This window comes from Pelodiscus sinensis, chromosome 2 (assembly GCF_049634645.1).
Source record: "Pelodiscus sinensis isolate JC-2024 chromosome 2, ASM4963464v1, whole genome shotgun sequence".
NCBI lineage: Eukaryota > Metazoa > Chordata > Testudines > Trionychidae > Pelodiscus > Pelodiscus sinensis.
This window is the reverse complement of record NC_134712.1, coordinates 252607286-252618399: the sequence shown is the minus strand read 5'-3', so window position 1 is coordinate 252618399 and position 11114 is coordinate 252607286. Positions and strand designations below refer to the sequence as shown.

The 11114-nt window shown below is 49.6% G+C and overlaps 1 protein-coding gene across 2 annotated transcripts; it reads left to right on the top strand.

Moving 5' to 3' along the window:
• Positions 1-1411: 1411 nt before the first annotated feature.
• IBA57 (iron-sulfur cluster assembly factor IBA57) lies at positions 1412-10856 on the top strand. 2 transcript variants are annotated; one of them, XM_075922946.1, is made up of 4 exons: positions 1412-1836; positions 5094-5440; positions 9474-9716; positions 9988-10856. In XM_075922946.1, exons 1-4 carry the CDS (start codon positions 1517-1519, stop codon positions 10059-10061), a joined length of 984 nt encoding a protein of 327 aa, XP_075779061.1. In that variant the 5' UTR covers positions 1412-1516; the 3' UTR covers positions 10062-10856. The 2 variants fall into 2 exon arrangements, with proteins under 2 accessions (XP_075779061.1, XP_014432387.2); XM_014576901.2 differs by lacking the exon at positions 9988-10856 and having other exon boundaries at positions 1413-1836; positions 9474-9881.
• Positions 10857-11114: the final 258 nt, after the last annotated feature.

Here is an 11114-nt window from a genome sequence, read left to right as displayed (position 1 = left end):
TTTTGCACAAAAGCGGCTGCTTTTGCGGAAAAACTTGCCAGTCTAGACGCAGCCAATGCATATGTGTCAGAACTGCACCTAATCAGGGCAAGTTTTGCAATTTAATCCTGACTACTTCAAACCCAAACACATCCAAAGAAAGCCAAGCAGATGCTCTTTGTTCAGGCTATGTTCGGGCCACGAAAGGTGCCACGTTTTAGTACAAAGGTGCGTCCTCGGGGCCTAGTAGCCGGAGCGCTACACTTGGACTTAGGAGAGCCTTGGTTCTCGTGTTAGTTCTGTCACTGGTCCGTGGGGTGACCTCCAGCAAGCCTCCTCGCTCTGTGCCTCAGTTTCCCCACTCCCCAAAGGGCATGACTGGCTGGCAGGCGGCCCAGGCTGCGGGAAGGAGAAGCCTCCTCGCTCTGTGCCTCAGTTTCCCCACTCCCCAAAGGGCACGACTGGCTGGCAGGCGGCCCAGGCTGCGGGAAGGAGAAGCCTCCTCGCTCTGTGCCTCAGTTTCCCCACTCCCCAAAGGGCACGACTGGCTGGCAGGCGGCCCAGGCTGCGGGAAGGAGAAGCCGCCTCGCTCTGTGCCTCAGTTTCCCCACTCCCCAAAGGGCACGACTGGCTGGCAGGCGGCCCAGGCTGCGGGAAGGAGAAGCCGCCTCGCTCTGTGCCTCAGTTTCCCCACTCCCCAAAGGGCACGACTGGCTGGCAGGCGGCCCAGGCTGCGGGAAGGAGAAGCCGCCTCGCTCTGTGCCTCAGTTTCCCCACTCCCCAAAGGGCACGACTGGCTGGCAGGCGGCCCAGGCTGCGGGAAGGAGAAGCCGCCTCGCTCTGTGCCTCAGTTTCCCCACTCCCCAAAGGGCACGACTGGCTGGCAGGCGGCCCAGGCTGCGGGAAGGAGAAGCCGCCTCGCTCTGTGCCTCAGTTTCCCCACTCCCCAAAGGGCACGACTGGCTGGCAGGCGGCCCAGGCTGCGGGAAGGAGAAGCCGCCTCGCTCTGTGCCTCAGTTTCCCCACTCCCCAAAGGGCACGACTGGCTGGCAGGCGGCCCAGGCTGCAGCAGCCTCACCCCACGCTGGCTCGGGCAGGACACGCCTGTCGGCGCCGCTCTCCCGCGCTCTGCAGGCAGGGGGTGCTGTGCCATGGGGGGAGGGCGCCATGGAGCCGCCAGGGCCCTCTGGGGCCACATGCTGCGGGGGGGGGGTGCAGGAGGTGATTCTGCCCCTCCCCCACAGGGGGCAGCGGGGACTTCAAGGGCAGCAGGACAAGCTCTACCTATTCCCCTATCTAGCTGGAGGCCCCGCCCCCCGGCTCCAAAGCCCCGCCCCCGCTCCAAAGCGAGGCTGCGGCAAGGCACTGGGCGTGGCTATGGAGGGGCGGAGTTAAGGACTCAGCCAGGGCAGCGGGCGGCGCTACGAGTCCCACGAGATGGGAGGCCCCGCCCCCTGCTCTGACACGCGCAAGATGGCGGCTACAAAGGTGTCTCCCGTCGGGCCGCCCTAACGGGCTCCGTCTCGCTCTGGCCGCCATGTTGGGGAGGGCGGGCGCGGCGCCGCCGGGCCTACTCCGCCGCCGCCCGCTGTGGCTCGGGGCGGGCGGGGGGCTGCGGTGGCGGAGCGAGGGCGCCCCTCCCCCGCCCGCGCGCTGCTTCCCGCTCGGCCGCGCGCTCCTGCGGGTGCAGGGCCCCGAGGCGGGCCCCTTCTTGCAGGGGCTGCTCACCAATGACGTGATGCGCCTGCTGTGGGGGGGCGGGGCTCCCTCACCTCAGACCGCGCCCCCGCCTCGCGCGCTCTACACGCATGCGCTCAATGTGCAGGGCCGCTGCCTATATGAGCTCATCCTTTACAGGTGAGACCAATGGGTGGGGGGGAGAGGGAGATTTGGAAGAGACCATTATGGTCTAGCTTGGAGGGGGAGTCCCAGCCTTGCTAGGGGAGGTGATGAGTTTGCTAGGTCTGATGTGGAAGGTGTGACCCTCATGGTGTCACTGGGCCTGCCTTTGTGCTGCAGTGTGAATCAAGGATATTAAAATGCGGTTAAGTGACGAGTCGACAGAATTTCCATTGACTAGTCGATAGGCACTTCTGCATTCCTTCTTTGAAATACACAAGAGCTTCCGCTGGGGCTCTTGTATGTTTCAAAGGAGTAATGTGGAACATCGCCTGCAGCCCTGGGCCAATTGGGAAGTCCCGCTAACTCCAGCCTGCAGGTGGGTGCCTTCTTTGAAATGCACAAGAGCCCCCAGTGGGGGCTCTGTGCATTTCAAAGCCACGGAGCTGGTTTTTAAACTGGATCCCATGGCGGACCAGCTCCCACCTGGCACCCCATGCTGCTGCCTCGGATACAGTGGCTGCTGGCCCCGCCCTCCAGAACTATAGAATAGTGGACTAACTGATAAAATTTATGAGGTTACTCGACTGTTCCGTTAACCGATATTTAACATCCGTAATATAAAGCAAACCTGCCCTTGTTTGGTGTTTACTATGGTGGCTGATTATTAATCTCTGTTGGGCAAAAATCCCTTTGAAAAATGGGGACACTCTTTTAATGCCAACTACGCACAGGCAAGATCAGGCCCTGCAACGTTAGCTATGTACGTGCTCAACTTGATGCATTAGTGGTGTTGAAATCAATGGGATGACTTGCAATAGGCAAAGTGCATGTGTGAGTCTGCAAGAACAAGACTATATCAGGAAAGCCCTGCAAATCTGTGGGTATCTGCATCCCCAGAGTTGCAGCTATCCGAAGCTCATTTTTGCAGATATGGATAAAATTTTTTGTATCTAGAGCCCTGCACATTTGCAGATATTTGCTTTATATCCCTGGGTATCCGCACCCGGATATGTAATCTTGGATCTGCACAGGGCTCTGCATTAGGGATGTAAGAGGTTAACCAACCAGCTGATGCTGATTGCTTACTACTAACGGTTAAACTCTGCATGAGGCTCCTCGCAGTTCCATGGGATCCCCGCCGAACCTGTAGCCCTGGCAGCTTTGCGGGGTGTGAGCCGGAAACGTTGGGAGTGGTTAATCACGTAACTGGTAGAATTTTTATCAATTACACAGTTAATTTTTTAATATCCCTACACTGCATATCAGTGTATCTTGTCCTACTACGTGCATTATTATAGCTTTTCTTGTTCATAAAAAAGATGGATTAAAGAGCTCATCTTTTCACTTTTAAATGAATTTGTATTGTTTTGTTCTCCTTTCAGTTCTGTTCTTCAGAGGTAATTCCAGTCACTAATATTTATTTTTTTATGTATTACAATAATCCCTCAAGCTATTCATGCAGTTTATCATAGTAGTTTGTCCTATTTAATGTAAATAGTGCCAGCACAATGGACTCTTGATTGCTAGTAGGTGTCTCTAGGTAATATGACAATGTAAATAAGTAATAATAAGGTGCCTGTTTCTAATGCATCTCTCACTACAGTACAAAACCACCAACTCTAAAAATATTGTATGATAATATACAAACATATTGGCTCTGTTTTTTACACTTATGCAGCCATTTATATTTGTTGACTTCAAACTTGACTTCAATTGCTGCCAAAGTAGAATGGCAACATTTGACAACCCCTCTACATAATTGTAAGCAGTGACAAATTGGACCTTGGATATTCTCATCTCAGTTGTTGTTACTTAGCATTTATGTTGTGATAATACATAAAAGGCATATGTAGATCAGGCTTCATTGTGCTAGGCACTGAAAAAAAATAGAGGTAGGGAAAATAGGGTAACTAACATAATGTGTAATTCTTAGCTATTCAGTAGTACTGATCACAGAGTTCATTCATCTTTCTAGCTAGTATCCGATTACCGTATATTCCGGCGTACAAGACGACCTCTGAAGTTAAAAAACATCCCCCAAAAATCGGGGGTCGTCTTGTACGCCGGATGCCCCGCCGCCGGAGCCCCTCCGCGGCTTTGAAAGCCTCGGGGGAAGCCGGCGGCGGGACATCCCAGGCGCGCATGGGCTGCCCCCCCTCCGGAGCCCCTCCGCGGCTTTGAAAGCCTCGGGGGAAGCCGGCGGCGGGGCATCCCAGGCGCGCATGGGCTGCCCCCCCTCCGGAGCCCCTCCGCGGCTTTGAAAGCCTCGGGGGAAGCCGGCGGCGGGGCATCCCAGGCGCGCATGGGCTGCCCCCCCTCCGGAGCCCCTCCGCGGCGGCGCGGAGGGGCTCCGGCGGGGGGGCAGCCCATGCGCGCCTGGGATGCCCCGCCGCCGGCTTCCCCCGAGGCTTTCAAAGCCGCGGAGGGGCTCCGGAGGGGGGGCAGCCCATGCGCGCCTGGGATGCCCCGCCGCCGGCTTCCCCCGAGGCTTTCAAAGCCGCGGAGGGGCTCCGGCGGGGGGGCAGCCCATGCGCGCCTGGGATGCCCCGCCGCCGGCTTCCCCCGAGGCTTTCAAAGCCGCGGAGGGGCTCCGGCGGGGGGGGGGGGGGCAGCCCAGGCGCTCCTGGCGGCTTTGCTCCCGGTGCCTCTGGTCTGCTGGGGACCATCTCCAGCAGACCAGGGACACCGGGAGCAAAGGAGGCGGGGGGCGCTGGGGTATAAGATGAAACCCTATCTTTTAATTAAAAAGATAGGGGGTCGTCTTATACGCCCAGTCGCCCTATACGCCGGAAAATACGGTACAAATTGATCTACGCATTATGAAGGAAGCGAGTTTTGATGAGGGACTTTAAGGAGGGTAGGATGGGACTGGGAGTCTTTTCCCTAAAAATTGAAGGGAGACAGGAATGGGGAAAATATAACATTTGTTGGAGCAGTGGAGAATTGGATGCTCAAGACTGGCATCATTGACAGAGTTGAAGGCAGGAGTTGACCTTGTGATAATAGAATACGGTGGATAGATTTGGTGAGACTTGGTAAATCTAAGTCTAGATGTCCATTTTGCTTGATTTCTTTGTGATTTTTTTTTTTAAACAGAAAAAAGTATGGCATAAATATTTCATGGTTATTTTAAAGGCGGAGTTCTGTCCATACCAGTGTCAGTAGCATTCAATTAATTCTCCGTATCATTGGACTTGGCCCCAGATTAAGGTAATTAAGGTTCTGGGGATACTACTACTTCTGTTTATTTTAACCTTGTATGTGTTTTTCAGGCTTCATGAAAGTCAAGAAGAGGAGCCAAATATCCTGGTGGAGTGTGACTCCACGGTGCTGGACTCTCTTCAAAAGCATTTGAAATTGTACAAGATCCGGAGGAAAGTAAACATAGTCCCATGCGTTGACCTCTCTTTGTGGGCCATCATCCCCGGGGAACAGTCCGGAGACATTTCCAGTATCCTTGATAAATGTGCAGACAAAACTTTGGTTTTAACTCCTGATCCCAGAGCAGAAGTCATGGGTTGGAGATTGATTACAAAGAAAAAGGAAAATCCACTAGAAATTGTCCCTGGAAGTCATATTGGAAATATTAGGGATTATCATAGACACAGGTACAAACAAGGTAAAGCTGATTTCAGTTTTATACACTAATGAATTAGGAAAATGAGGGAGATGTTTGTCACTATGAGAACTCCATATTCAAGATCTAATGCAAGATCCTAGTAGAAGTTATAAGTGCTTCAGTTATAAGTAGGATGTCTGAAAGTGTTTGCTGACATGGTAGTAAAAAAAGCTTGCGTTTAATACTTTCAGACTAAATTTGATTTAGGAGCTATAACTATTTTTAATACAGTATATAGCTGCTGGGTTTTTAAATACATGAATGGATGTGACCATGCATAGGATTACCGGTTTCCATGTGATCTGACATTTTTGTGGCTTGAATCTTTTTGATTATTTTTGGATTATTAACTGTGCTTCATGTTTGTTTGCCTGTTGCTGTGGAAAAAAGACAGAACGTGGCCTGTTTAATAAAAATGTATGATTGGATTCATAAAGAAATTTACAATCAAAGCAATGTGTATTTGCTTTGAGTTGGTAACTAAGGCTCTGATACTGCAATCTCGTGTGTGGGTGGACCATTGTGTCCATGCAGAGCCCTGGTGACTTCCATGGGAGCCCAGTGAGGCATCAGATGCATCTAATCCTGGACGGGAAGTTGCAAAGGGAGGAAAGTTTTATGCGTGCGCGCACACACAGGGTTAATTTCCAAAAGCTGAGGAAAATTATGCATGAAGTTAGTGGAGAGGGAAAATTTAGACAGAAAAGTGTGAAATTAAGATTGAGAATTCTTTATTCAAAATACTTTATTAGATGGCCAAAAAACTGATTCCACAGTCAAGAAAAAGGACAATTTTGGCTAAAAGGATATCCTGGTTCAGTGGCAGAGTGAAGATATTAATTATGTATAAAATGGGGAAAGGAGGAATGCATAACTTCAGATTTATATCGTTATGAAGTACACATAATAAGGGGAGTTAAAGTAATCAAGGAAGAATCTATGGCTGGCCGGGCTAAAAACAATAAGGAGATTTTACAATATACATTAAACTTCCGATAATCCGGCACCTTTAGGACCCAGGGGGTGCCGGATTATCAGATATGCCGGATTATCGGAAAGGGGGGCTATGAAAGGTCTGGGGTGGAGTGCGGGGGATGTGCCCCTCGGCGCTGCGGGACCAACCTAGCAGCACCCCAGCTTCTCTGCCCCAGACTTCCCCAAGTCAGCCGCTGCTGAAACTGACCAGCGGCTGACTCCGGGAAGCCCGGGGCAGAGCAGCTGGGTTGCTGCCGGGTTGGTCCCACAGCGCCGAGGGGCGGCGCTAGGGGACCAACCCGGCAGCACCCCAACCACTCTGCCCCCAGCGTCCCCTAGTCAGCTGCTGCTGAAACTGACCAGCGGCTGACTCTGGGAAGCATGGGGCAGGGCTGCTCTGCCCCCCCGCTGGTCAGTTTCAGCAGTGGCTGAATTGGGAAAGCCGGGGGCAGAGCAGCTCCAATTGTCCAGCTGCCTGGAGCACTTCTGGGTTCCAGATGGTGCCGGACCATCAGGAGTGCTGGACCATTGGATGCCGGACCACTGGAGTTTTACTGTATTAGGAACAAAAGAAATCAAGGACTGTCATAGGCCCATAACTAAATAAAGGTGGTAAAATTATTAATAACAATAAAGAAAAGGCCAAAATAGATATTTTTCTCTGTATTTGGAAAGAAGCAGAATGACGTACTTATATCATGTAAGAATGATGAAGTACTTTCCATTCTATTAATATCTAGTGGATGATGTTTAACATCCTCCTGAATTACTAACAGCCTAGATAACTTGAACTCAAGGGTCTTAAGAGCTGGGTGAGATGCTTTTTGGACTATTAGTGTTAATTTTTAATTAATTTTGGAATGCCATGGAAATTCCAGAAGATCTGTAGATGTGATGTCCATATTCAGGGAGGGCTCCCAAGATGACTTGTGTAACTATAGGCCGGTTAACCTAACAAAGCCTAGACAAATAAATGGAAAATTTGAAATAGGATTCCACTGATGGAAGAATAAAAGGATAGGAATATAATTAATGCCAGTCAAATCTGGACATGCAGCAATATAAAAACCATCAAATTTAGTTAACAGCTTTGTGGAAATGTTAGTATGTTCTCCTTTCTGACAACATAAATGACTTTTGTAAGGGGATTGACGTAGTATTGTACAGTATTCTGATTTAGAAAAATAAGTTCTGCAAAATGTCAGTAAAGCACTAATTAAAGGGCTTCAAACATAAGAAGCGGACAGATTTCAACGTACTTGTCAAAGGAGAATCATCACTAAGCGGGCTTGGCACTAGTTGGATTCTACAGGAATTGGTGCTAAGCCTGATGTTCATGCACACTTTTTATCCGTGATCTGGAAGTAAATATAAAATCATTGGCCGACACAAGGATTGACAGAGATAAATAATGATGAGGACAGGGCAGTCATTCAGACTGGGTCTGGAGAGCTTGGAAACTTGGCACATACAAACAAAAGGCATTTTAAAACAGCCAAATGCAATGTCATACATCTAAGGACAGGAAATGTAAGCCATCCTTCCAAAATGGGAGACTGTATCTTGGTTAGCAGTATTTCTAGGGATCATAGTAGACAAGCAAGATACCTGGGCTGCAAGGCTATGTCTACATTGGCATGATCTTGCACAAATGCTCTTTAACGCAAGAGTTCTTGGGTTAAAGTATTTGCGCAAGAGAGCGTCTACACTGGCATGTGCCTTTCCGCAGAAGATGTGCTTTTGCGCAAGAGCATCCGTGCCAGTGTAGACGCTCTCTTGCGCAAGAAAGCTCTAATGGTCATTTTAGCCACCAGGCTTTCTTGCGCTTGAAATTCATGTTGTCTGTCTACACTGGCTTCTTGCGCAAGAACAGTTGTGCAAGAGGGCTTATTCCTGAGCGGGAGCATCATAGTTCTTGCGCAAGAAGCAATGATTTCACACATAAGAACGTCAGTGTTCTTGCGCAAGAACTCCCCGCCAGTGTAGACAGGTAGCATGTTTTTTGCGCAAAAGCAGCTGCTTTTGCGCAAAATCATGCCAATGTAGACATAGCCCAAGTGTGACACTAGCAAAAGGAGTAATATGATCCTTAGTGTAAGGAGGAGTAGCGAGTAAGAGTGGAGAGGTGATTTTTGCCTCTGTATCTGGCAGTTGTGAGACCAGCATGGGAATACGGATGTCCAAAAAAGAGCCATAAACATGATCTGAGAACTGGAGAAAATGTCCTCTAATAAGAGACCTAGAGCTCAGTCTGTTTAGCTTATCAAACAAGAAGATGGAGAGGTGACCTGATTATAAGTATTTTCATGGGGAGGAAATGCCAGGTACTAATGGGCTCTGTAATTTAGTAGAGAAAGGCATATTGTGAATCAGTGGCTGGAAGCTGAAACCAGTTTGACAAAATCAGAGATAAGGGACACACTTAATAGCGAGTAGTGAAGGAGGGTGATTAGTCACTGAAACCAGCTACCATAGAAAATGCTGGATTCTCCAACTCTTGCCATCTTCATAGCAAGTCTGGATGTCTTTTGGGAAGATAAATTTTAGCCAAACAGAAGTTATTGGGAGCAATACCAGGGTAACATGGTGAAACCTTCATGACCTGTGATCTACAGGAGGTCAGAGTAGCTGATCTAATTCTGGCCTTAAACTTTATGAGCGAGGTCTGTCCTTCCAGATCAGATTGCAGGATCACAGCCTGTCTTAGGGCATGTATTCACTAGGGATGTTAAAATGTGTTTAAGTATGTAATTGCATAACCACTGAAAATGTCAGTGGCTACACGGGAGCGTACAAGGGGGGAGAGGGAGCTTGTGTGTGTGCTCAAAACATCAATAGATCAGATTTTTGTTTCACCTTTTCAATCAGCCTTTGCTAACCTTTGTGACTAGTGATTTCAACTTGGGCCTCTAACCAAAGTACTGAAAAAACAATAACTTCACATTATTTCTACTCATTTTTTTAAGTACAGTTTACAGAGAGCAAGATAGATGCTAAAAGTGCTATAAACTGTGAGAGCCTGACAGAACTTACCAGTTGCTTCTATTTTTTCCCCCAGGAATAGCTGAAGGCGTAAATGACATCCCCCCAGGAGTAGCCTTACCACTGGAATCCAACCTGGCCTACATGAATGGCATCAGTTTTACCAAAGGCTGTTATATTGGGCAGGAGTTAACAGCTAGGACCCACCACACAGGTGTCATCCGCAAACGCCTGTTACCCGTGCAGCTTTCAGCTCCTCTGCCATTGGGAAGCATTCCTGAGGGTGCTGCAATCTTAACTGAGTCAGGAAAGTCAGCTGGCAAGTACCGGGCTGGTGGAGATGAACTTGGCATAGCTTTGCTGCGATTAGCTAACATAAATGAGCCACTTCGTATCAGTTTACCAGGCGACGCTAATGTGACCCTTACTGCAGCTGTACCTAACTGGTGGCCAAAAACTACCAACCAATAAATAAGGAACCCTCTATGGCGCATCTGCCTTACTTTAAAACTTTAGGCTTGGGGAAATTCATGTGCTCCTTCACTCCCTTTCATCATGTTTTCCTTTTGTCTTTCGTCTTTTATTTGCAGCCCCTGGGCAGGGTGTATTACAGAAGGGTCCTTGGGAGCTGGGCCAAACAAGGGCCGAGTGGAGAAGCCTGTAGGAGAGCAGAGAAGTATTCAGCAAAATCTGTACAGTTCGTCTTGCGGAATTTCTCCTGCATGCCCTCCTGTAAGGGAGGGGAGTATGGGGCAAGAGATTAAGGAGACTGTGGGCTGTGCTAGGCAATGAGGCTCCATCCCTGAAAATCCTTGAGTCGGCCACAGCGCTCTTGTGGCCTGCCCTCTCCCTCTGTGACCTGTACCTTACTTCCATCTCCGACAGACAGTGAAGACAGGCCGGTTATTGCTGTATCAGTCCCGTGGACATTTGCATGGTACAGAAATGTCTCTATCAGTTTCCACTAGCTGGTTAGCTCACCCAAAACTGAGATCCCACAGCCTTACAGGGAAGGACTTTCATGGATTAGGGATGTTAAATTTAGATTAATTAACTAATTGAATAGTTGATGGGCTTGCCATTGACTATTTAATTAGTCTACAAGGGCGCCTCCGCCTTTGAACTGTAGCAAGAGGCCTGCTGGGGCACTTACACATTTTAAAAGCAGAAGCGAGCAGGGGGCTAGCGGGGGAGTCCCCCGCTGGCCCCGCGCGAGCTCTGGTGAGGCTCTTGTATATTTCAAAGGCAGAATTGCAGCAGAAGCAGTGCAAATGGAGACTGCTTGAGTCCCCCTTGCACCGTTTCCACTGTGCCTCTACTTCAACCTGTCCCCTGCGAGGATGGTGCTGGGGATAATTGGCTTTTAAGCTGGCTTCCCCCCAGCACTGGCTCCTGCTCCCCACTCTTGCTGCCTCTCTCTGGGTATGTCTACACTACCACCGTAGTTCAAACTAGGGTGGTTAATGTAGGCATCCGAAGTTGCAAATGAAGCCCGGGATTTAAATATCCTGGGCTTCATTTGCATCTTGCCGGGCGCCGCCATTTTTAAATGCCCGTTAGTGCGGACTCCGTGCCCGCGGCTACACGCGGCACGGAGTAGGTAGTTCGGATTAGGCTCTCTATTCCGAACTACTGGTACACCTCGTTCCGAGAGAGCCACGAGGAGTAACGGTAGTTTGGAATAGAGAGCCTAATCCGAACTACCTACTCCATGCCG